Source organism: Phoca vitulina, unplaced genomic scaffold, assembly GCF_004348235.1.
Source record: "Phoca vitulina isolate PV1807 unplaced genomic scaffold, GSC_HSeal_1.0 scaffold39, whole genome shotgun sequence".
NCBI classification, from domain to species: Eukaryota; Metazoa; Chordata; class Mammalia; order Carnivora; family Phocidae; genus Phoca; species Phoca vitulina.
In genome coordinates, this window is record NW_022589742.1 from 15,166,521 (window position 1) to 15,194,170 (window position 27,650).

General features: G+C 35.6%; 1 protein-coding gene across 3 annotated transcripts in view; it reads left to right on the forward strand.

Annotated features, from left to right (window-relative positions):
* ZNF280C (zinc finger protein 280C) overlaps window positions 1–27,650 on the forward strand; it is a 61,744-nt gene that overhangs the window by 7,145 nt on the left and 26,949 nt on the right. For 2 of the 3 annotated variants that reach the window (XM_032428306.1, XM_032428308.1), the window contains exons 2-10: window positions 867–912; window positions 1,031–1,077; window positions 7,909–8,055; window positions 10,384–10,449; window positions 10,547–10,683; window positions 15,017–15,131; window positions 18,045–18,215; window positions 18,365–18,474; window positions 26,304–26,521. In XM_032428306.1, the coding sequence (XP_032284197.1) occupies window positions 1,047–1,077; window positions 7,909–8,055; window positions 10,384–10,449; window positions 10,547–10,683; window positions 15,017–15,131; window positions 18,045–18,215; window positions 18,365–18,474; window positions 26,304–26,521 (995 nt within the window). In that variant the 5' untranslated portion in view covers window positions 867–912; window positions 1,031–1,046. Of the gene's footprint in view, window positions 1–754; window positions 913–1,030; window positions 1,078–7,908; window positions 8,056–10,383; window positions 10,450–10,546; window positions 10,684–15,016; window positions 15,132–18,044; window positions 18,216–18,364; window positions 18,475–26,303; window positions 26,522–27,650 lie in introns of those variants that run through there. The other variant, XM_032428307.1, reaches the window with a different exon arrangement.

The following is a 27,650-nucleotide window of genomic DNA, read 5'->3' on the forward strand; positions in this document are numbered from 1 at the left end:
TCAAACCTCAGGACATTTACTTAAGTACAGAATTCACTTGAGATCCTTGTGATAGTAATTCAAACATTCATACCAGTAACTTCTTCTGGAGTTAAAGTACGTTTTTTCCTTTGGCCTAATTCAGTCTAAATAATTTGGAATTGGAAAAAGCAGGAAAGCTTGCTTTTATCAGTCTGAAAATAAAGACAAATGTGAATTCCTGCTTTAAAGAAAGCAATTCAAAAACAATTTTTGATAATGTTTAATACAACAGCTTTTTTAAAAGCCCAAAGAACTGTAGATATATTAGACTATAATCTTCTGAAGGCAAGGACTATGATTTATTCATCTTATTTTTTCCCTAGAACTGAGAACATCACTTTGAGCACAGAAGGCAATGAGTCATTATTTTTTAATGAATTAATCTATGATGAAGTTTATCCAACTGATTTTCTATTCCTTGCAGTTAGTGTTAATAAGAAATAAAAATATATAAACTAAAACTTTTTTGTATGTGTTTTCTTGTAATAATTACATTTATTTCTGAAATATGGAGAATAAGTAACGGTTAAAGATTAATGTCACTTAGCATTTCAAAATTGAGATTGACTAAAACATGTAGTACAAGGTGATTACTCATATTTACACAAAGGTGCTTTTCAAAACTTATTTGTAATTTAACAGTCCATCAGATTTCTTCGAGTAATAAATGCTTAATACATTTCAGCATTTTATTTACTAAATTTGCATTTACAATTAGGTAAAGTCAGTAGCATATGTATATCAAACATATCAAACTCAAAAGGTAAGCTCTTTGTAGGAGAAAATGATTAAATGTGAATGCATTGAACAAATCCACCCTAATAGTAGGTATCTTTATCTTATAGGGCAGAAAACTAAGACTTAACTTGCTATCTTCTCTGGAGTCATATGGTGAGTTTGCTGGAGATCAAAATTAGACCCAAAGATTTCTGAATCCCAAGTTTCATGTTTCAATATTTGGTGTTAAAGTAACTCATAAAATTGATTGATGTCATGTGTTGGTGCTTAGGTGACTCTGCAACTTGATGGACGACGACAACCCTTTTCAATCAAAAAGTAAGTATTCCTGCTGCAAGTGATACTAGTATGCGTGGCTTTTGTACTGATGACCTTCCTTCATGAGAAAAGGTAAAAGAAACAGAAGTATGCACATTTTAAAAGAACACTTAAATTTATTAAAGTAATACATGCTCATAGTAAAAAAGAAAATATACAATAAAAATGTCAGTAAAGTAGAAATGAAGTGTTTCTTCCTGATCTCCAGAGATAACTACTATTATTGGTTTGGTACACATAATCACAAGCTTTTTTCTTTTTTTTTTTAAATTTAAATTCAATTAGGCAAGGTATAATACATCATTGGTTTTTTATACAATGTTCAATGATTCATCAGTTCAGTATAACACCCAGTGCTCATCACATCACATGTCCTCCATCCTTAATGCCCATCACTGAGTTATCCCATCCCCCCACCCACAAATTTTCTTCTATGCATAGTCAAAAAATTTCTAAATAAGACCATACTATATATGCTATTATGTGCCTTTAAAATTTTTTTACTCAACAATCTATCTTGAATATATTGACAATGGTAGTACCCCGTTAAAAAGAATGAGGAAGATCTATGTGTCAGACATGGTATCAAGACCATGGTATCAACATAGATATAAATTATTTTTTTTATTATCTGTATACATGAGTGTCCCTCATTTTTTTTTAAATTTGGCATTGCCTGACTGCCTAGTTTCTTAGTTCACTGATTGTCATATTAAGTGCTGATGCTTATCCAGTAGACTACTATGTATAGGAGGAGATACAAAGGAAGAAGAAAATAAGTTCTTCACTCTTCCTTTGGATCTTACTTTGGTGTTAGACGTGTACAGTAAAGAAACACACATTAAGAGGGGTGTCTGGGTGGCTCGGTGAGTAGAGCATCTGACTCGATCTCAGGGTCATGAGCTCAAGCCCCACATTAGGTGTGGAGCCGACTTAAAAAAAAAAAAAACACATTAAGAAATAGCGAGCAATTTGAAATTATATATAGTAAATCTTGAACTATATGGTATAGAATGCCAATGTAGTAAAAGGTGGAAGAAAAACAAGGTCTACTGGTTTATTGAGGAAGTTGTAACTGAACCAAGAGTTGGGAATTAAGATTTTGTTGAGTATTTGCTTGAGGTTAGGTTAGGTACTTCATATGACATTTTTCTCAGTCTACATTGCCACTTCTATTAGGTAGATATTGTACCCATATTAGAAGTAAGAAAACAAGATCCAAGTAATTTCTCCAGAGTCACGTGATTAGAAATGGTGCAATGGAGATTTGAGCTATTCAATTTGATGTCAAGTCCATGCTCCTTCTACTATACATGAATAACGTGGACAATATAAGGTAAGGAGGAAGAATATTTTAGATAGAATAAACCCTACAAAGGAGGACTCCAGGGGACACAATGAGGATGGTGTTTTCAAGTATTCAGAATATGCAAATGCTAAACTGTGAGTTACTCTTTTAATTATTTGACTTAGACCATTCTGTATATGTGTTTTCGAAGTAAAGTTAGAAAAGAAAGTTCATAAAACTGGTTACATTTGGAAGGGTGAGAAGGTTTTCGTTTTGTTTTGTTTTATGGTAAGTAGACCACTAAACATTAAACAACATTATGCCAAGAAATGATTTTGGCATACCTATATAGATGAGGAAATTAACTTTAAATAATTTTAAAAGAATAGTGCCTATTTGGGTTTTTTTTAAGATTTTATTTATTTGAGAGAGAATGAGAGAGAGCATGAGAGGGGGGAGGGTGAAAAGGAGAAGCAGACTCCCCACTGAGCAGGGAGCCCGATGTGGGACTCCATCCTGGGACTCCAGGATCATGAGCTGAGCCGAAGGCAGTCGCTTGAACCAACTGAGCTACCCAGGCACCCAAATGGTGCCTATTTGTTATGGTGTTTCTTTGTAAGCCATCCCCAAATCATTGTTTTCACACACAAATTTTGAGTCAAAATTAGAAATGACATTTAATCTAGTAAAATTACCTTTAGAAGTGATTGCATTTAAAAAATAAAGATATCATTGTCTAAGAAAAACAGATGATTATTGTCTAAGCCAGAATCCTGGAATTATTATTTTGTTTTGTTTTGTTTCTTTTTAGTTGTTCCTCCACCCACATCTCACTCCATATATCTAGTACCACTTGTATCCATCCCCATTGCTATTATATTAATTTAGGGGCTCCCTTAATACTTTTTTTAAGATTTTATTTATTTGAGAGAGAGAGAGCGTGCGAGCACAAGTGGGAGAGGGGCAAAGGGAGAGGGAGGAGCAGACTCCACTGAGCAGGGAGCCTGACATGGGGTTCGATCCCAGGACCCTGGGATCATGACCTGAGCTGAAGGCGGTTGCCTAACCAACTGAGCCACTCAAGCACCCCCCTCAATACTTTTTTAAAAGCAGAACAATGCATGTGTAGTTCTAAAAAATAATCTGAAAGTTATAAAGTTGCATAACCACAGTTTCTTGAAGGGTAAGAGTTTGAGAGTGGTGTGCATGTGTTCTGGGCCTGTTACTCCCTGTTTTTGCAAGGCATTCACTTTCAATATTTTAGCTTTTTTTCCTAATAATTTCCATATTTCTAAATTAAAAAAAAAATTTTTTTAAGATTTTATTTGAGAGAGAGTGAGTGAGAGAGAGAGAGAGCACAAGCCGGGGGGGAGGGGGGAGAGGCAGAGGGAGAAGCAGACTCCCCGCTGAGCAGGGAGGCCCAATGTGGGGCTCGATCCCAGGACCCTGGGATCATGACCTGAGCCGAAGGCAGATGTTCAACTGACTGAGTCACCCAGGCGCCCCTCCATATTTCTAAATTTTTAAAACACATACACATACTCCTGTCTCTTAAATCATCATTTTCTTGCCATTATCTAATAATTTTTCTATCAACGGAACATGATGATTTTAGTTTTCTTACACTTACCCCTCCCTCTAAGCATCTCCCACTGCATTTATATCTCAGTTTTTGGTTAAATCATATTAAATGTTTTTATTGTAATGGCCATAATAAATATTGTTCACTGATGAGTATAGTGCTATGGTATTAATATGTTATGGATATATTCCCTTTTTCTTTTTTGTATATACCCAGATATTTAAATTTTTAATTTTTAAAAATTTGCTATATTTTATTTTTTATTGAAGTATAGTTGACTGAATTTGCTAAATTTTATTAAAGTCTATAGCCAAGTCTTCTTAACCCCTTCCGTAGCCTCTTAACTCAATTTTCTACATGGTAAAACTTGCCAGGTAATCTAACATTTTAATTTTTGAATCTTTGTGTGTGTGTGTGTCTGTCTGTGGTCTCCTGGAGACATTCCTCGTGGGAGTCATGTTCTCTTGCCCTAGTCTGGCTGGTTGTTATCTAGACCTATTGAACAGCTATTATCCTGGGACTTTTCCTTTGTCTTTGTATTGTATTGAATGTCATGTTTTCTGCATTCTGTATCTTTCTCCTTCTTAAGTCCCATATTTTGGTGGATTCTTCCTAAGAAAGAAAGGGTGAATGGGGGGGTAAATTTTGTGTGATGTTGGTGATCTTTATTTTTGATGAAAGAATATGTACTTCATGCTTGATGAAAACCTTGGCTGGTCGGTATAGAATTCTAAATTGAAAATTATTTTCACTAATACTTTTGAAAGCATTATTCTAACTCACTCTCTCTCATGCTGATTTTAGGATAGTTTCCCTCTCCAGCATTCTCAAGTCTCATGAGAGATTCCTCTACTGTAGACTTTTTTCCTTGATTTTTGTGCTGGGTCCTGGTAGGCCTTTTCAATCTGGACATTTGTGTCCTTTAGAACTAGAAATTTCTTTTGTATTTTTCCTTTGATTACATCCCCTTTATTTTTTCTCTTTTTCTGGAACTTTTATTAGGTGAATTGTACCTTTGAAATTGATTTCTAATAATCCCATCTATTTAGTGTATATCTATTTTTTGTCTTTTATTTCCATTTATGGGACAGTTATTCAACTTAGGCATTTGTGTTTTGGGGTTTTTCTTTTACTGAATTTTGGCTGTCTTATTTTTAAACTTTTATTTTCTGAATGTTACTTTTTATAACATAATTTTTATAACATTTTATAACATTTATTTCTCTAAAAATGTTAATTACATTTTAATAACTTTTGCATTCTGTACTATCTCTGTTTTCTTTAAGAGCTTTTAATCTGTTTTATTGTTTTGGTCTTTCACATTGGAGGTTTAGTCATATTTCTGGTATTCAGTGGTTGTCTATCCATATTTAGGAGGCACTAAAATGCTTCCTCAGAACTCTGAATGCTTGGTCAGTACTAGTAGGCTGGTGGTATTCACAGTATGTTCTTTGCTTAGTTTCTTCAGGTGAGAAATGTCTAATCTTTCCTGGGATGGAATAAGCCTCACTTAAGTCCCCTATTTTCATTCTTGCACTTCATCCCTGCTTTGCTCTGTGCCTGGTGTTTATGAACCTAGTTCAGTTTTTCTAGTGTATCTCCAACCTGTTGCCTCTTATTCTTAGCTTACCTCCTTTTTGTTAACATAAAAGTTTATGGTTTTTTTTTTCAGATATAGTTAGGTACAATCCTTTAATAGATATATTCTGTTCATAAAACTGAAACTCCTTTTGATTGGATTTGATTATTCTTTTTTTAAGTTTTTATTTAAATTCCAGTTAATTAACATACAATGTAATATTAGTTTCAGGTATACAATATAGGGATTCAGCACTTCCATAAAACACCTGGTGCTCATCACAAGTGCACTCCTTAATCCCCATCACCTATTTCAACCATCATTCCCAAACCCCCAAGCCACCCCCCACCCCGCTCTGGTAATCATCGGTTTGTTCTCTAGAGTTAGGAGTCTGTTTCTTGGTTTGCCTCTCTCTCTTTTTTCCCCCCTATGCTCATTTGTTTTGTTTCTTAAATTCCACATATAAGTGAAATCATATGGTGTTTGTCTTTCTCTGACTTATTTCACTTAGCATAATACTCTCTAGCTCCATCCACACTGTTGCAAATGGCAAGATTTCATTCTTTTTATGGCTGAGTAATATTCCATTGTATACACATACCACCTTTTCTTTATCCATTCATCAGTTGATGGACATTTGGGCTGTTTCCATAATTTGGCTGTTGTAGATAATGCTGCTATAAACATAGGGGTGCATGTATCCCTTTGAATTAGTATTTTTGTATCCTTTGGGTAAATACCTAGTAGTGCAATTGCTGGATCATGAGTAGTTCTATTTTTAACCTTTGAGGAACCTCCATACTGTTTTCCAGAGTGGCTGCACCAGTTTACATTCCCACAAACAGTGCAGGAAGGTTACCCTTTCTCCACATCCTCACCAACACCTGTTGTTTCTTGTGTTCTTGATTTTAGCCCTCTGACGGGTGTGAGATGGTATCTCATTGTAGTTTTCATTTGTATTTCTTTGATGATCATTGATGTTGAGCATGTTTTTACGTGTCTGTTGGCCATCTATATGTCTTCTTTGGAAAAATATCTCTTCATATCTTTTTTTTTAAAGATTTTATTTATTTATTTGACATAGAGATAGTACAAGTAGGCAGAGAGGCAGGCAGAGGGAGAGGGAGAAGCAGACTCCCCGCCGAGCAGGGAGCCCAACGTGGGGCTCGATCCCAGGACCCTGGGATCATGACCTGAGCCGAAGGCAGCCGCTTAACCGACTGAGCCACCCCGGCGCCCCATCTTTTTTTTTAAAGATTTTATTTATTTGTTTGTTAGAGCACAAGTAGGCAGAGTGGCAGGCAGAGGGAGAGGGAGAAGCAGGCTCCCCATTGAGCAGAGAGCTCGATGCGGAGCTCGATCCCAAGACCCTGGGATCATGACCTGAGCCGAAGGCAGACAACCTTAACCGACTGAGCCACCCAGGCGGCCCTCTGTTCATGTCTTTTGTCCATTTTTTAATTGGATTGTTTTTTGGGTCTTGAGTTGTATCGGTTTTTTATATATTTTGGGTACTAACCCTTTATTAGGTATGTCATTTGCAAGTATCTTCTCCCATTCCATAGGTTGCCTTTTAGTTTTGTTGATCGTTTCCTTCACTGTGTAGAAGCTTTTAATTTGATGAAGTCCCAGTAGTTTATTTTTGCTTTTGTTTCCCTTGCCTCAGGAGACATATCTAGTAAGAAGTTGCTACAGCTGATGTCAAAAAGATTACTGCCTGTGTTCTCCTCTAGAATTTTAATGGTTTCCTGTCTCACATCTTTCATCCATTTTCAATTTATTTTTGTGTTTGGTGTAAGAAAGTGGTCCAGATTCTGGGGCACCTGGGTGGCTCAGTGGGTTAAGCATCTGCCTTCGGCTCAGGTCATGATCCCAGAGTCCTGGGATCGAGCCCTGAATCGGCTCCCTGCTCAGCAGGGAGCCTGCTTCTCCTTCTCCTGCTCCCCCTGTTTGTGCTTTCTCTCTCTCTCTGTCAAATAAATAAATAAAATCTTCAAAAAAAAAAGTGGTCCAGTTTCATTCTTTTGCATGTTGCTGTCCAGTTTTCCCAACACCATTTGTTGAGGAGACTATCTTTTTCCCATTGGATATTCTTTCCTGGGTTTGATTATTCTTTTTTTTATGTTTCAAGTTTTTATTGGATTTGATTATTCTTAAAATTTATTGGCAACTACTAGTAATTACTGTCGTCTATTACTTAGCCAGCTAGCTTAATTTTACTAGTTTACTAGTTTAGATCTTAGAGACTGAGGTGAGTTGTACTGACTGCAAATATCAATTCAGTAATTAATATTGAGATTATTAAACTATATCTTAAATATCATACTATGCATTGCAAAAAGTTTTTTAAAAAATAAGATGCGTTTCTCTCTTGAAAATTAGATAACCCAAAAATGGCAGAACTCTTTATGGAATGTGAAGAAGAAGAGCTGGAACCATGGCAGAAGAAAGTAGAAGAAATTCTGGATGAAGATGATGATGAGCTGATTTTTGTTGGAGAGGTATCAAGTTCAAAACCAGCCATTTCAAGTAAGCATTTATTTCAGTGAAGTAAAGTTTTATAAGTTGCTGTTCCTAATAGAAAAATCTGTGAGCTGTCTTCTGTGTCCTTGTTATTCTGTAAGGAGTTGAAGCATACAGATCAGTAAGAATTTGTGAGAATCAGAGGGAGGATATGGTTGGGGACTTGAGTAAGGTCAGAGGTTAAAATATCATTTGAGAGAAAAGGGAAATGTTAACTAAGGTAACTAAAGGTTAAGATTACAACAGCATTATAGGCCTTCTGAAATTGGCGATCTTGTTTTACTGGAGCTAAGTAGCCTATTCACCTGTTTGTTAATTTTTCTTTTTCTCCCTTAAGTCCAAACACACCTAGAATAGGAAGTGTTTGGAGTGCTTTGCTTAAAATATCAGAATACTGAGTAAGTTTGTTAGTCTCTGGTGAGGGTTCTCGCATCCAGACAACTGCCTCATCACAGTGTCATCTTGAATCATGGCTACAAAATGAACAGGCACTGCATGATTATACAATCTCTGGTATGTGTACCAACATGAGCTATAGTTTCTGGCCACACGCATCTTCCAACAACTCCTGATTGTATTCATGAAGGAAAGAGGGTCTGGTCTTTAGCTACTGTACTGGTACAATGCAGGCGGTTAGCACACTTAATCCTCATGGCTTTCTGGCAGAACACGTTCAGTAATTTTGTAGATTGTTAGATTTCAGTTAGAGTTAGAATTGCCATTGTGATAATGTTATAGTGAAGATATTGATGACACTTGTTAAAATGTCCAATAAAAAATGTGTAAAGTGCAGAGGAACAACATACTGAATTTCAGGGGAGAACGAGGAAATAGATTCTTTTCCATTATATTTACTTTTTTTAAGCCAGGAGAATTTAGCAAAGAATGTAGGCAGCCATAACAGTGTTTTCTTACCTACCATGGCAGTGCGTAATATTGTGGTTAAGAGAGGAGTTTTTAATTTTTTGAAAGCCCGGTTTTTGCTTCTCTTGACTCTAAACTTCGAATAGCTCTTCTATTCAGTTTTATCAGAGATAGAATAATTTAATTCTCAATATCATTTCCTGTGGCAAATTGAGAGGTGCTAAGTGGAATGTCACTTCAATTATAAAATGAAGTATGTTGGCATGTTTGTTGCTGATAGTGGAACAGAATATTATAAATATTGTTTCCTAGTTGCTGTGATTATTTTTATCCCAAAATATTATCATATTTCAAATTATTATTCAGATCATCTTATTGAAAGCCTGGCAGTTCAGGTTGGGTTTATATCAACTGTAGATAACTGTTAACAGTACTCAACTTGAATAATGTGTGTTAGTTTTAAGTGATTCTATCAAAAAGAAAGTTGACCCAGTGAAATTTCTTTTCTAAATGAACTCAAAATTTAGGTGATTTTATTGATGTTTTATGTGTGAGCCATAAAATATTTTTCGCATATGGAATATGAGCTAAATATTTATATAGAACCATCATTAAGTTGGGGGGATGGTAAAAGGTTGTGTTTGATAGACTACAGTCACCACAAAGTACTATAGGTTTAACTCTTCAATGGCTTGAGTAAATACTTATTTTAAATTTCTGAATGAAAACAAAGTACTATAGGTTTAACTCTTTAATGGCTTGAGTAAATACTTATTTTAAATTTCTGAATGAAAACAATATCAAGTTGTTTGAGCAGATTTTTCTCCTAGGAAACTTCTGTAGTGCCTAGTTTTAGAGAACTGAATTTCCATTATCATCAAACAACCCTACTTTTGTGTGACCCTTTACTTTATGGAATTAATCTATGAGATCTGGTTCTTTTCTACTAGGAGGAGAAGAGGAAATTTTTTTTGAGGTTTTATGGGATTTTTAAAATATACCTTTTCCTGATTAGCAATTTTAGGCATATCTCTACTCTTCCGAATTTTCATTTGATTCCTTAATAACCTAGAAGTTATGGGTTTACATGGGTACAGGAGTGAGCATCTTAAACTGACTCATAGGGTCATGTCAGGCTCAAATTGACTTTTGGTATAGTAGTAGATTTGAGATACTCTGGTAAACTCTAGATTAAATTTAGTCTGCAGTCTTCAGTAGTGTCCCTCTCAGAACTCACGAGGAGTGGTACAGATAATGTGACCAGCTTACCCATAATGAAACTTCCAGGCTTTTAGGGGGTATGAATGTGGCATGGGAATTGGGGAAGGGTTTGATCTGGGGTCACCACTAAGAGAAAGAAATATACTTAAATTATTAGTTGTATGTGGATATATTTTTGGAAAGTTTTTTATTATCTAAATATATGTTCAATTCAAATAACGAGTTTTAAAATAAACATAATATTTGTAGATATTTTGAACAGAGGTAACCCCAGCTCATCTTCAAAGGGAATTAAGAATGAGACACTCACTCAAGGTATAGTATTATACCATTTTAATTTTAAAGTGAAGTATTTTAACAAAATTGGTTGTATAGAAAAATATTCAATATGTTGTGTAATTTTAAAATGCAGGTGTTACTGATCCATTCAAGCCTACAAGTCAACACTGCAAAGATCCAACATCACATCCAGTGGCTGCCTTGCCTAGATTTCATCCTGAATCTAAATCTTCACAGAATTCTGTTATTGTTCAGAACGTGTCTAAACCTGTAAGTGTTTCTGAAACTATAATTAGCTCAGGGATGCAATGGATATTATAGTACCCAGTTAGAATTGTGGACTATCATAGCTAGTCACCATTCCACTAGAAGCATGATCACAATCAGAAAATGTCACCATCTTTGACAGCTCAACCAATACCCAAAGTAATAACTGTAGGAACTAACCAACTTGTCAATAAATCAGGTAATATGCTTAAATTAAATAGGTATAATACTGAAAACTAGGCTATCTAAAACTGAGTAAAAAAAATGATCAGTAATGAATGTTGCATAATGGCAACATTCTTAAGAGAGTAAACGGAACCAGGTATTCTTATTTGGGAAGATTGTTCTGAGGTCATTGTTGCTGTTTACTCTGAAAACCTACTTTCATGGCTTAGCTTTTAAAACTTTTAAGAGAAGTAATAGTTAATGGTAATATTTAACATTTGTTATTCTGTTACTATGGGTAAGTCTTTATTCTGAATGTTGTATGTAAATTAATATCATTTGATTCTTATGATTTCCCTATGAGGTAGGCACAGTTATTATCCCCATTTTATAGTTGAGGAAACTGAGACTCAGGCTAAATAATTCACTCAAAGCCATATGACTCATAAGTAAAAGATGGATCTGGGATTTCAATCCAGGTTAGCCCAGAGGTTTTATTTTATTTTTTTAAGATTTTATTTATTTATTTGAGAGAGAGAGCGAGCATAATCAGGGGGAGGGGCAGAGGGAGAGAGAGAAGCAGATGATGCAGGGCTTGATCCCAGCACCCTGAGATCATGACCTGAGCCAAAGTCAGATGCTTAACCAACTAGGCCACCCAGGTGCCCCAGCCCGGAGGTTTTAACATATGCATACACACATCCGTTCATACATTTAAGCATTGCTGTACATAGAAACACTGCCTTAGAGCAATAGTATAGTGCACAGACCATTGGGGTTCCCTGAAACCCTTTCGGGGGTTCGTGAAGTTAAAACTGTTGTGATAATTACACTGAGACATTTCCTCTTTTCACTCTGTCAACGTTTGCACTGATGATGCAAAAGCAATGGAGGGTAAAACTGCTGTGCTTTCGTATGAATGAAGGGAGTGGCGCCAAACAGCACTGGTAGTTTTTGTATTCGTGACCATCAAACACTCAGAGTAGAAAAATTTCACTCACTTGAGAATAACCTTGAAGAAGTGATAAATTGTTACTAATTTTATTAACTCTGAATCCTTGACTTGTATCTGCATTCTGAAACAATAATAATTTGAGTCCTGGAGTAGTAGTCCAAGAAATCTAGGTTGAAAATGAAAGACGTGAGTGTTGATTCTGCCTGTGCCCAGCTAAAGCATTGTTTACAACCTCAGTGGGCCTCACTGTCTTCATTTTTAAAATGAGAATCTTTACCCAAACCACTGGCTCTCAAACTTGGATCCTCTAAGCAACCACGGGCTGTTCTTAATAAAAACTTACTAGGTGTACCTGATAATGGCAGGCTGCCAGAAATGCTAAAATTATTTTATTTTAGCTGGAATCAGACTAATTCAGTGGTCATGCTATCATAAGCTGTTTGGCATTTAAGAAAAGCAAAAACAAAAAAAAAAGGGAACATGATTATTTACATGGAGATAGATGAAAATTATTCCTACCTTGGACCTAGAGAAGGAGAACAATGGAGGGGGGGGTGGTATCTTTCATATTAAAAAAAAAACTTAGAAACTAGAGGTCATTCAAACTCAGAACTTTTTGTTTTTGTGGGCTTGGGTGTTTAATCGAAGCTCCTCAATCAGTTTCCCAATCCTAGGGAGCTTTAAAAAACAGTTTTTTGTCATTTGATCTGGGGTGAGGCCTGGGCATGATAGATTTTTTTTTTTTTTTTTTTAACTCTCCAGGTGATTCTAATGTGAGCCAGGGTGGAGAATGACAGATCTATATTTTCAAATAAATTGAGAATCCTATGTGAGGGAATTTTCTCTGAAAATTTTAAGTTTTTTCTTCTCTTTACCACAACTCTTCAGGGCAGTCTAGAAGTTAATTGTTATTGTCCCTTTTAATGTCAGTGTGATATAGCTTAAGGGCACAGGTTGTTGTTTTTTTTTTTTAATAGGCTCCACACCCACGGGGCTTAAACTCAGGACCCTGAGATCAAGATTTGAGCTGAGATCAAGAGTAGGATGGATGCCTGGGGTGCCTGGGTGACTCAGGCTTCCAGCTCTTGGTCTCAGCTCAGGTCGTGATCTCCATGCCGTGTGGAGCCTACTTAGAAAAAAAAGAAAAGAAAAGAAAATTCAGACGCTTAACCGACTGAGCCACCCAGGTGTCCCAAGGGCACAGGCTTTATAATCAGGCCAACCTCGGTTCCAATTCCAGCTTCATCATCGAGAACAAGCTGGATTGTACTGGGAACCTTACTTAACTATACTGAACTTTAGTTTACCTATTTATAAGGTGGGAGATAATATTAGGTCTTTATTAGTACTGTTGTGACAACTACCTGATATAATACACATGGACTGTAAAAGAGTCAAGGACGTTTTAAATAGACAATTGGCAGCTATTATTTCAGTTGGAAAGGTGAAAACTTGAATCTCAAGTGACTGGCCCAAGGTTCCACAGTTAAATAAATGGAGGTCTTTTAAATCCCAGTCTATTGCCTGTTGTACCTCACTGTTGTATTTGGTATCTTGCTGAACTATTTTATGAGATATAAAAAATTCCCAATTAGAGAATTATTTTAATAAGTTATTTGTTGACTAATATGTCTGCTCTCTGAAATAATAGTACTTAATTGGCCAGAGTTATCACCTAGGAAAAGGTTTAAAGTATTAACTTCAGGGGTACCTGGGTGCCTCAGTTGGTTAAGCGACTGCCTTCAGCTCAGGTCATGATCCTGGAGTCCCGGGATCAAGTCCCACATCGGGCTCCCTGCTCAGCAGGGAGTCTGCTTCTCCCTCTGACCCTCCCCCCTCTCATGCTCTCTCTCTCTCTCTCTCTCTCATTCTCTCTCTCTCAAATAAATAAATAAAATCTTTAGAAAAAAATGAAGTATTAACTTTATTTGGAGGAACTTCTGTGAAAGAACTGTTTGGAGAATTGCTAGTGAATATTTTCCATTTGTAAGCGCACATATTTGGAGAAAATATTTACCTTGCAGAAGATTATGCTTGGTTACAGTTAAGTCATAAAGCCATCATTGAGTCATACAGCCATTTTTTATAGTACATGTTAAGGCTCAAATGCAGAAATCTGCCTGTTATGCTCAAATTCTAGGAATGGAATGGTTTGGTTCAGTTCCATATCTGTCTCTATAACTTCTTACTAAGCCCATGTAAACAGAAAACAATAACAAAGTAAAATTCTTAAAACCTGATTTTTTTCTCAACTTGTAAGCACAAAACATGCAAGCAAGATCCCTATATTCCTATTTTATAAAGGTACTGTGTATGGGGGCGGTAGTTAGAAAAGAAACAAGACAGTACATACTGTACTTTGATTTTCTTTTTTGCAGATGGTTAGTGTGGTATATAGAATATATCAATCAGGATTATATTTTGTACACAGATATGTGCTCCTCTTTTTTCACTGAACTTTATATTGGAAACATTTTTCTTTGTTTTTGGTTATTTTTCAAAAGCATGATGTTGCATTATAGTCTGTCGTTTAATTTATTTAACCATTCCTCCATTGTTGGACATACAGGTTTTATTTCCTGCTATTATAAATAATTCTCCATTAAATATTTTCATTTCCTTAGCATAAATTAATGTAAGTGGAATATTTGGGTCAAAGGATATGAACTTTTTAAAGCCCTTGATAGATATTGCCAAAATTTTCTTGCAGAAAAGTTGTACCAAAACATGTCTACTTTGCCAATAATATTGTCATTATTTCTTAACTTTAACTTTTAATTTCAAACTAATTTTATTTTTTTTTTAAAGATTTTATTTATTTATTTGAGAGAGAGAGAATGAGAGAGAGCACATGAGAGGGGGGAGGGTCAGAGGGAGAAGCAGACTCCCTGCCGAGCAGGGAGCCCGATGCGGGACTCGATCCAGGGACTCCAGGATCATGACCTCAGCCAAAGGCAGTCGCTTAACCAACTGAGCCACCCAGGCGCCCAATTTCAAACTAATTTTAGATTTATAGAAAAACTGCAGAAGTAATCCAGAGAGTTCCCATATAACCCTTACCCACTAAATGCTAACTTTGACAGAATAATAATTACCTTAGTGTTTTATAGCTTATTAGTAATTAAATTATTAAGGTGTTATCTTTATAGTATTGTCATACCATTAAATTTACCTTTATAAAAGTTTATGAAACAAAATAATTATAACTTTTTACAGGATTTTACAAAGAATTCATTACAAGTTGAATCGGATGATTCTTCAGACTTACTATTTGACTTGACCCAGGATACAATTCCACTGTCCCAAGAGGGATCAACAATTTATATAGAAGGTTTGGCTTAGCACTTTTTTTGAGTATAATAAAAAGAAACTTGATGAATATAGATGTGGAATGAATTTTTATTTTGAAACCCATACCTTCATGTTAAGTTTTTCATATACCATAAAATAGAAGCTAATAATCCCTGAATGCCTTTCTTGTGTGATTTCTTATTTAATAATAGAATATTGTATCTCTTTCTATTAAGTTAGCTAACATGTATTTTTTGAGCTCATTCTCACTTAGAGCCAGCCATGGGCTGAAAAATCTTAATATAAATTCTGTGAGTCCAGGAAGTCTCCTAATGACCTAATACTATCATTTTTTTAAAAAAAAAGTATTAATCATTTGGAAGGCCATTAGTATGAGAAAAAGTACATGGCTATAGTTGATTTTTTTAATAGACTGGTGTCTTTCTTTCCAAATAAATGATGTTGATATGATAGTTAAATATGATTACAGAGTATCATTATAAAAAGGAAGTATTACAAAAATAGTAATTTGTGCATAGTACTTAGTAAATATCCATTAAAGGAATAATGTAAATTTTTAATTGAAGAATTACAGTTCTTTGTGTACAATAACAAAGTTCTTCATTAACTTGAAATAAATTAGTATGCCATGAAAGAATTTTATTTAATTGAAAAATTCCCCATAATCAAAGCAATTGCTGTTTGTATATTAGTAAATTTGTTATATTTCAATAATTGGACAGAGGTACATAAGCTTTTAATGTTTAAATTGTTTACTAACAAATTCATATACATTTACCAAACCAAAATAGAAAAAAAATTATAGTAATATGTTTGCCAAAAATACTTTTCCCATTTTGATAACACATGGCTTGTTATTCACCTATCTAGGTGTCACTTATCTAGTTAGTAAAATAGCCAAGAACCAAAATAAATGAGGAGGTAAAATAGTTGTCTGAAATCTGATTTTATAATGCACATGGTCTTTATTCATAGAAAAGTCTGAATTCTTGAAGATTCTAGGGGGTAAAACAGTGATGCCTACTCTCTCTCTAAGTTGTTGTATTGCAGAGAGTGGAACTTTGCCTTGATGGGAAATAGGGTTATAGTCAGTTAGGAAGGTGTAGATTTGAGCCTGTATCCTAAAGATTTTTGTGGCCTTTATCGAGTCACCTCTTTACACTTCAATTTTCTCATTTTATTGAAATATATACTTTTATCTTTCTCAGATAATACATTCATTCTCCAGACCTGAAGTCACCATTTGGAGATATAATTTTAATTCTTGCTCTACTTATCTCAGGCCTTTTTTGAGGTTCAAATGAGATAAGTGAGAAATGAAAAATGCTTTAAACCTTTAAAGGACTTGACAGTAAACAGTTCTTAGAATGATAATTATGAACGATAATACGTATTATGTGTTCAGAAGCATGATTAATGGACTCCTGTCAAGGATGATCATAGAAGGTTCTTGGAGAAGGTTGGATTTGAACTTGATTTTGAAGAATGAGAATAGGATTTTTATTGGCACTGTTGAAGATAGTGAACAGCACAAGCCAGGGGCTATAGAAATAAACAAGTTAAACGGTTAGAATTCAAAACTATTGAGCTCAGAGTGATTTTATTTAACTTGGAGATTTACTCATGCTTAAAAAAATTATATACAAAACAGTCTATTTTTACTACACAGCCTGCTAGAGAACTAGTTGCCAAAATACCAGCACTCATTGGTTGTTCAAGTAACCTAAGCATCTGAGAAAAATGTTAGTGATTACACAGAAATCAGTCCCAAGTGCCTGCAGTATGGCTGTCAGTAACTATGTGCTTGAAGATGGAAAAAAAAAAAATCATTTCTGTTATCTCAGAGAATGAAAGACAGATCTGACAGGGAGCCCACTAACGCGATGCTCTCCTTTTCCTTGTATTTCTCTATTCTACTGCTTCGCCTATTAGTGTACAGTTGGGAGCATTAAAATACGATGTGCAGTTTTAGAATCTTTATCACAAAGTACAATTGTGTGTTATTTTCAAACGGACTTTTGCTGTGTCTGGTTATAGCCTAAATAGCCCCACTTTTCTTGCAAATGCCCTGAATTACACCATCCCTAAACCTTTAAGGTGATGTTTTTCAAGCTCAGAACTATCTTTAGTGATGAAATCTCCTCAAACAAAATTTTATGTAAAAATCTAATTTTTTAAGAAAGGTAAAAGAGTTTTTCTATCTGACATGCTTACTGTATTCCCTAAAGCAAAATCATTAGCCTCAGGGGAGTATCATTTGAAGACCATTATACTAACTTCTTAAGACTTTTCATATGAATGAGCAAGGTATTATTCAAGATTAGTTGTTTGTACTTTGTTCATAGGGAATAAACAGATAATTTAAACCCATCAGATTGTTAATAAGTGGAAAAAGAACCAACTTGAGTTTTCCATTAGACATCTTAAGTTTTTTTTTAAGTATCTTAAAGGGTTTTTCTAAATTTTTAGAATAAAGGTGGTTTTTGTTTCCAAGCCCAAATGTATTTAAGCATCTAAAGATAAATTCATTTTTGGGAACTGAGCTTAGAACATTCTCTGTGCTTTAATTTTTTTGCTTCGGATTCTTTTGGTCTGACCTCTTTTATACCTATTTATATATTTCTTTATTTGAAAGTATTTTTAGAATTTTCTTGTATAAAAAGTTTATTTCATGAATTGTTCAAATACGTGTAGTTCATAATAGCTGTACAATTTCTTTTTACCTATTGATCATATAAATTTTTTCTTTTTTTGATCATATAAATTTTGATCATTCTTTGTCATTTGTATGATATAATTCAATTATGTTATCTTTAATTTAGCTTCAAAGTGTTTTTACTTAAATTCAAATATAAAGCCATTTTAGTAGCATTTGTAAGCAGTGTTCTGTACATATTTACAAATATTTTTCCCACTATTTAAATCATTGTAGGTATAGATCAAACTCTGCCTATATTAAAACGTTCTTCTGCTTCTAAAGTAAACAGTGTTACTCCAAAAAAGCCAAAGACCAGCGAAAGTGTTTCTGAAATAAGTCCTTGTGCTTCACTGTCTCTAACTAACTCTCCTCCAGTGACATCTTCCCATGTTATGATATCAAAAGGTAAATATGAATCTAGCATACAAAATAGAAATTGTATTATTTATACATAAATTTTAGAAATTCTGATGAATTTTTAAACTTTTTTTTTACTGGTTGTTTAATGTTTATAAAAAAGAATTTGAGTCGTAAAAGTTCTTAATCTATTTTAGGTACAAATACCTCATCAGCTTACTATAAAACTGGAACACCTTTTCTAAGATCTTGTCCAAAGTGCAATGTAAAGTTTAATCTTCTGGATCCTTTGAAATATCACATGAAGGTAAAACTTTTTCCAAAATTTGGTTTTTAAAAATATTGACAAATCTCTGAAAACATTAAGGATTGATATATAGTAAATGCTCGTTTGTCCAGGTATTTAGATAAGAAATCTTCTCATTGGTATTTCTATATAACTTAAGTAAAAATTGATATTTGTGATGACTTTTTTTTTTAGATTTTATTTAAGAAGGGCATGTATTCAATGGAGCACTGGGTGTTATATGCAAATAATCATGGAACACTACATCAAAAACTAATGATGTAATGTATGGTGACTAACATAACATAATAAAATAAAATTTAAAAAAAGATTTTATTTATTTATTTGACAGAGAGAGACACAGCGAGAGAGGGAACACAAGCAGGGGGGAGTGGGAGAGGGAGAAGCAGGCTTCCCGCAGCGCAGGGGGCCCAATGTGGGGCTTGATCCCAGGACCCTGGGATCATGACCTGAGCCGAAGGCAGCTGCTTAACTGACTGAGCCACCCAGGCACCCCATAGTGATTATCTTTATACAAGATTTTAAAATCTTTCCCAATCATGAAATCTTAAAAATTAAGCTTATATGTACTATCGTATATGCATATTGTATTTTGGAGGGGATATTAGAGGATACGAAGTAATCCTTGATAATTTTATTAGATGTGATAATGGCTTTATCAACCATAAAATTATTGGTAAAAATATCTGTTTTCTGGAGCTGGATGCTGAAGTAAGGTGAAAGTGACAATATGTGGGAGTTGCTTTAAAACTAATAATGCTAGATCAAAGCTTTAGTTGTTGCTTTGTCTAAGAGATGTGACTGTCATTGATCTCTCTGAGGCTTGAAGAATGCATTAAACACAGTATGTAGTACTTTAAGAAATGGAAGAAATAGACCTACCTCCGACCTCTTTAAAGTATTATATCTAGAAGACTTTGCAGAAAGTCCGATGTTTCTCTTAGTGACAGCCCTGAGTGTTTGCGGGTATTAGAGCTTTCCCAGGTGAGTCATTTATTTCTCGGATCTTAACATTTCTTTCTCTTCATTTCTGACATTTTGCCACTTGTAGAGCAGATGTCTGTGGCAAATCTCATTTGGAAAATCCTTTGCCGCAACCAGCAAAAATGGTTCAGGGGTGGGGGAATCCGCTCCCTCTCTGGGGTGGCCTCTAATCGCATTTCTTTATTCGATCCCAAACGGTTCCCAGCTAGGTGAGTCCCACGTACCACAGCCACCGAGTCATGCAGGGGCTGCAGCCCTTGTCGGGTAGGGTCCCCAGGTGGATGGCACTCACACGTGACACTTGAATCTCTATGCATATTGTAGGGCACCTGGGTGGGTCAGTCAGTTAAGTGTCTGACTCTTGATCTCTGCTCAGGTCTTGATCTCACAGTGGTGCATTCGAGCCCTGCATTGGGCTCCACGCTAGGCGTGGAGCCTACTTAAAAAAAAAAAATCTCTATGCATGTTGTATTTTAACTTTTAATGACAATAATGTATTAATCAGAATATTTTATTGACTAGATCATGCTATTCTCCAAAGCTCTTGTAAAGCAGACATTTTGTTTTGTGCTTAATCTTTCCTGTAACTTAAAAACTCCTTTTTTTAACATGATTTTTTTGTCTGGTGACATATGAATGTCACATTACTCAAAATCTCAGTCTTGCATTTTAATGTTCAGCACTCAGACATAAACTCATAATGGTGGAGCATTTCTCAAGAAATCATAGTGTTAACTCAATCCAGAATATAGTTTGTATAGTTGTTATAAATTCTACCTTTATGTTGGTGTAGGAAGCTCTTAAAATTAGGTTTTAGGTAATTTTTGAAGTACTAATGAAGTATGAGGTCTAGGTATTATTCCACTTAAGATATTTTAGTAGATATTGCAGTGTTCTGTGTATCTGTGGAAAGATAATCTGTATTCTTCTTGCATGCCCAGTATAAATGGCAAGAAGGGAGAAAGGAGGCAGGAAAAAACGCAATGTAGATTATATTCAGGAAAGAGGGGGTGAGAAGACTGCAAAGCAGAGAAGCAACTTAGAAAAAGTTATTGCTTGCTATTTCAAAGATCGGCAATTTTTTCATTGCAATTCAGCATTTTACAAAAAATGTAGAAAGAAAAGAAGTGTAAAATTCCAAACATAATTTCTTTATTCTTGGACAAAACTGTATTTGATCTATCACTATTTCTACCTCCCTGAATGTGATTCCTGTGAACTGGACTTTGGGTTTTGGTTTTATATAAAAATTAACTTCTGGGGCGCCTGGGTGGCTCAGTCGGTTAAGTGGCTGCCTTCGGCTCAGGTCATGATCCCAGGGTCTGGGATCGAGCCCCGCATCGGGCTCCCTGCTCGGCGGAGAGCCTGCTTCTCCCTCTCCCTCTGTCTACCGCTCTACCTGCTTGCTCTCTCTCTCTCTCTCTCTCTGTTAAATAAATAAATAAAAATCTTTAAAAAAAAATAAAAAATAAAAATAAAAATTAACTTCTGCCAGTGTTTTCAATCTTCCAATCTATGTAATATTGTATAGAGATACTTGATGTTTTATGTTTTGCATCATAGATGGAAAGAGAAAAGAAAAGGCTGAGTAGTTTAGTTATCTTTATTTAATTTGCGGGAAGGGTAATAAAGTCACGTGATTCAAAAAGTATAAGAAGGTAGGTGTTCATCATCCTTTACCATCAGGGAAATGCAAATTAAAACTACAGTAAGATATCACCTCACACCTGTCAGAATGGCTAAAATCAACAACACAAGAAACAACAGGTGTTGGCAAGGATGTGTGGAAAAGGAACCCTCATGCACTGTTGGTGGGAATGTGAACTGATGCAGAAAACAGTATGGAGATTCCTCAAAATGTTAAAAATAGAACTACCCTACCACCCAGCAATCACACTACTGGGTATTTACCCAGAGAATACAGAAACACTAATTCAGAGAGATACCTGCACCCCTATATTCACAGCAGCATTATTTACAATAGCCAAGATATGGAAGCAGCCCAGGTGTCCATCAATTGATGAATGGATAAAGAAGAGATGGTTTATATACACAATGGAATATGATTCAGCCATAAAAATTGAAATCTTGCCATTTACAATGACATGGATGGAGCTAAAGAGTATAATGCCAAGCGAAGTGAATCAGAGAAAGACAAATACAATATGATTTCACTTATATGTGGAATTTAAGAAACAAAACAAACGAGCAAAGGGAAAAAGAGAAAGAGAGAGACAAACCAAGAAACAGACTCCTAACTCTAGAGAACAAACTGATGGTTACCAGAGGGGGAGGAAATGGGTGAAATAGGTGATTAAGGAGTGCACTTGTTTTGGGCGCCTGGGTGGCTCAGTTGGTTAAGCGACTGCCTTCGGCTCAGGTCATGATCCTGGAGTCCCAGGATCAAGTCCAGCATCGGGCTCCCTGCTCAGCAAGGAGTCTGCTTCTCCCTCTGACCCTCCCCCCTCTCATGTGCTCTCTCTCTCTCATTCTCTCTCTCAAATAAATAAATAAAATCTTTAAAAAAAAAAAAGAGTGCACTTGTTTTGATGAGTACCAGGTGTTGTGTGGAAGTGTTGAATCACTATATTGTACACCTGAAATTAATATAACACTGTATGTTAACTATATTAGATAAAGGGCTAGTATGCAAAATCTGTAAAGAACGTATCAAACTCAACACCCAGAGAACAAATAATCCAATCAAGAAATGGGCAGAAGACATGAACATTTTTCCAAAGAAGACATCCAAATGGCCAACAGACACATGAAAAAGTGCTCAACATCGCTTGGCATCAGGGAAATCCAGATCAAAACCTCAATGAGATACCACCTCACATCAGTCAGAATGGCTAAAATTAACAAGTCAGGAAACGACAGATGTTGGCGAGGATGTGGAGAAAGGGGAACCCTCCTACACTGTTGGGGGGAGCCACTCTGGAAAACAGTATGAAGGTTCCTCAAAAAGTTGAAAATAGAGCTACCATATGACTCAGCAATTGCACGCACCCCAATGTTTATAGCAGCAATGTCCACAATAGCCAAACTATGCAAAGAGCCAAGGTGTCCATCGACAGATGAATGGATAAAGAAGATGTGGTATATACATATATACAATGGAATATTTTGCAGCCATCAAAAAAACCGAAATCTTGCCATTTGCAACGACGTGGATGGAACTAGAGGGTATTATGCTAAGCGAAATAAGTCAATCAGAGAAAGACGTGTATCATGATCTCACTGATATGAGGAATTCTTAATCTCAGGAAACAAACTGAGGGTTGCTGGAGTGGTGGGGGGTGGGAGGGTTGGGGTGGTTGGGTGATGGACACTGGGGAGGGTATGTGCTATGGTGAGCGCTGTGAATTGTGTAAGACTGATGAATCACAGACCCGTACCTCTGAAACAAATAATACATTATATCTTAAAAAAAAAAAAAAGAGACGATAGTAGGAAGGGAAAAATGAAGGCGGGAAATCAGAGGGGGAGACAAACCATGAGAGACTATGGACTCTGAGAAACAAACTGAGGGTTCTAGAGGGGAGGGGGGTGGGGGGATGGGCTAGCCTGGTGATGGGTATTAAAGAGGGCACGTATAACTGGGTGTTATACGCAAACAATGAATCATGGAACACTACATCAAAAACTAATGATGTAATATATGGTGATTAACATAACAAAATAAAATTTAAAAAATAAAGTAAAAATTTTAAATAAAAAAGAAGGTATACAGTGAAAAATCCCACTTCATCTATTTGCTTAGTTCCCAATAGGACTTGCAAAAGAAATCATTTTTTATTAATTTGTTTTATGTCTTCTTTGACTTTAATTTCTGAATGTACAGGCACACATGAATGTTCTTATTTTCCCTCTATTTTATACACAAATCATAGCACATTATATATATTTCTGCACCTGAAGGAAGTGGCAAGCATTCTCTAAAATGTAGCTTTTATTTCTTACAGCATTGTTAGTCATTAAAAAAATAAGTGAGACTTTCACATTTTAGCTTATGCATTTTTTTTTTTAAAGATTTTGTATCTATTTGTCTCTGAGAGAGAGAGAGAGCACAAGCAGGGGAGCAGCAGAGGGAAAGGGAGAAGCAGGCTCCCCACTGAGCAAGCAGCCCGATGTGGGACTCAATCCCAGGACCCTGGGACCATGACCTGAACCAAAGGCAGATGCCCAACCGACTGAGCCACCCAGGCATTCCGCTTATGCATTTTTATATATCAGTTAAATTTATATAATATTACAGTAAGGATTTCCATTTTGAAAAAAATGTGAATTTTAGATTATTTGTGAATGATCTTTTGCTGTTATTATAGGTAAGGAGATTGGTATACCACAAAGGTAATCTTTTCTTCCAAAGGAAGAATTTTGGGAGTATAAGTCAAACATCCTATTGATCTAAGACAGCATACTAAGCTTTAAAGTATTATTTCATTTAATCCTTAGAAAATTCTTTAGGCCAGATCTTTTTCTCATTGTTTTATAGCCAATTAATTGGCATAGCTGAGATTCAAACCTCAGTCTCTTTGCTGGCAATGCGCAGGTTCCTTTTCTCCCCATTTTGAAATTTGTATGTGCTGTTTTCTTGAATGTTACATAGAAACTTGAAAAGAAGGGGTGTTAATTTGTTTTTGGAGTATGGAATTTGATAGTTATCAGTCAGATCTAACATACTAATATGTTATTGAGGTTCCTGTGTCTTCATTTATATTCATCTATTTGCTCTGTCATTTTTTGAGTAGGTCTCAAAGTCTCAAATTACCACTATTTTCTTTGATATCTTACAATTCTGTTTTATGGCTGTTACTATTTAGGATATAGATGGATCTATCTCTTTTAACTTCATTGTGAATGTATCCTTTAGCATTTTTATTAAGTGTTCCCTTTTTGGCCTGGATTCTATTTTGTTTGACATCAATTTCACAACCCTTGTTTTCTCATTATTACCATTTGCCTGTTATATTCTTTGTTTATCTTTTTATTTTTTTAAAGATTTTATTTATTTATTTGACAGAAAGAGACACGGCGAGAGAGGGAACACAAGCAGGGGGAGTGGGAGAGGGAGAAGCAGGCTTCCCGTGGAGAGGGAGCCCGATGTGGGGCTCGATCCCAGGATCCTGGGATCATGACCTGAGCCGAAGGCAGACGCTTAACGACTGAGCCACCCAGGCGCCCCTCAAGCCTTCCAATCACTTTGTTTTTGGTATATTTCTTAATTTTCACAGAGTCATTTTTTCTTTTGTGATCCTATGTGAAATTTCTTTTTTCGGTAGCTGAGTTAAACCCACCCATCTGTACTCATTGATAGGATGGATTTAATTGATCTGATAGGTTTGATTGGTCTTGATTCTGTCACAATTTTTTGTTCTTTATTTTTCTAAGTTTTTCCCTTTGTGGTTGCTTTGCGAGTATGTAGTTTGGGTTTTTAGAAAAGTTTGTATTTTTGCTCCCTAGTTATTCTTAAAGAATTCTTCTAGTGAAATTCCACAACTGAAAATTGTATATAATAAATGAACTAGTTTTATCTCATTGAAAATTAAAAGTTTATGTATGAAAGTATCCCAGGGGCGCCGGGTGGCTCAGTCGTTAAGCGTCTGCCTTCGGCTCAGGTCATGATCCTGGGGTTCCCAGGGTCGAGCCCCGCATCAGGCTCCCTGCTCAGCGGGAAACCTGCTTCTCCCTCTCCCACTCCCCCTGCTTGTGTTCCCTCTCTTGCTGTGTCTGTGTCTGTCAAATAAATAAATAAAATCTTTAAAAAAGAAAAAGTATTCCCTATTAGGGTCAGTTTATATGAGGTCTTAATTTTATTCATGAGGTTGATTTCCCCTTAACATATCTCAGCATTCTAGATAGAATGTGTTGAGGTTTTTAAATTATAACTAATGCTTCTTTTTTTGTGTCCCATACGTTTTCCAGTACCTTGAATCTGGGGAATGGCAGGTTACCTGTGCTCAGCGTCTAGTTCCAACCAGGCTTTACCAAAATACTGCTATATTATTTGATAATTTAGCATGTGCAGAATGGCATATAAAACTACCTTTCCAGGGCACTTGGGTGGCTAAGTCGATTAAGCGTCTCCTTTCGACTCAGGTCATGATCCTAGGGTCCTGGGATCGAGCTCCGCATTGGGCTCCTTGCTCAGTGGGAAGCCTGCTTCTCCCTCTCCCTCTGCTTGTAGCTCCCCCCACTTGTGCTTTCTCCCTCTCTGTCAAATAAATAAAATCTTTAAGAAAAAATAAAATAAAACTACCTTTCCTTATTTTAAGCTATATCTTGACAGATATGCACGATTTTTGGCCAGGGATCAAATTATTATTAAATATTTACGTCTGAGGGGTGCCTGGGTGGCGCAGTCGTTAAGCGTCTGCCTTCGGCTCAGGTCATGGTCCCAGGGTCCTGGGATCGAGCCCTGCGTCAGGCTCCCTGCTCGGCGGGAAGCCTGCTTCGCCCTCTCCCACTCCCCCTGCTTGTGTTCCCTCTCTCGCTGTCTCGCTCTCTGTCAAAAAAATTAAAAAAAAAAATCTTTAAAAAAAATATTTACATCTGAAAATTGGAATTACAAGGAAAATGGTGTTAGATATTTAGCCATCCCTGGCCTCAGGTTTTTAATTTGTTTTTGAAGTTATTTCTTTATTAAGGTAAGAGGTGTTTATTGTTTGAATTTTTTTAGACTCTATAAAGAAAGAAGCCAACATTTTGGTGACTCTCTCCAGATATATTGCCAAGCATAGTTTTACATAAGCTGGCCCTAGTTATAAACACAGAATCATTTTTTTCTATCTAATTTTTTAAAGAGATTAAGTAAAACTTACATATATTTTTTTCTCTTTCAGCGTTGTTGTCCAGACATGGTAAACAAATTTTTGGAAATGATTAAAGCAGAACTTGCAATTGCTGAAAATAAAAAGACTGGTGCAGAGAAAGGAAAATTGATCATGTTAGTTAGTGACTTTTACTATGGAAGACATGAAGGAGCTGTTGATGATGAACAGAAGACTTACACAACCTTTAAATGCTTCAGTTGCTTGAAAGTTCTTAAAAACAATATTAGGTATGTAAATACTTATTTCTCTTTCCATCTGAAAACTGGGATGCAACTGATGTAAATATTGTATCTTTATTTTCCTGTGCTATCCTAGATAAGCAATTTAAACACTTTCTAAGAATAAAGGCAAATTATCATGTCAAAGCATTTGTTTTTTATTGTATTTTAGGAGTTTAACACTTGATTTGTATTTAATACAGCTTTAGAAAGGGCAAAATTTATTTTAACTTAGAGAAAAATCACTTATCTATATTACCATTGAATTCAGAATTTTCAGTGTGATACTTTTACTATTTAGCTTCTTTTGAATCTACTTTTCCTATCAAAAGAAGTACTTTATCCAGTTTGACCTCTTCCATATTAGTCTTATTTAATGTTCTAGTTTTTCAATTCATTTTATCATTTTTACCACATTAACCTTGCAGAGAAAGTGACATTTTTGATGATCTTTAGAGAAGTGCCAGTTTATGAAACATGTCTGCTTTGAGTTTATAATTTAACACGTTTTAAAAGTAGAGATTTAATTTTCAATTTTGAAGGTTTTGAAGACTTACACATGTATGCTTTAAATGTTAGGAACTTATACTTCGCAGTCTTGGAGTAATATGGCATATTACATATCTACAATCCTAAGTAAGATAGTAACCAAAACAAAGTAACAAGATAAACTGATTGGTATTTTGCATTGGCTATGTAATCTGACATTGTCTTTTCAACATTTTATTATAAAAATTTTCAGATATTCGGCAAAGTTGAAAAAATTTTACGGTGAACATCTGTATATTTACCACCTTGATTCTACCATTAACATTTTACCTCACTTGTGTTACCGCATACCTGTTCATCCATAGACTCTATCTGATTTATTTTACATTTCAGAGTAAATTGTAGACATCAGTGCACTTCCCTTAGATGAGATAGTCATATGTATGTATATTGTGGCCCACACACATACGCACGTGTATATGTAAGCTTTTAAAGATATTTACCCTGATAACTGTCCTTTGTAACTAGCATTCTTAAGTGTCCTGTAGGTCATTTCTAAGCCTAGCATTTATTTTATTGTCTGATGAATCCTTGAGTCCAAAATGAAGTACATAGAAAAACCCTGAAATGCACTGCAGGATAAACCTGA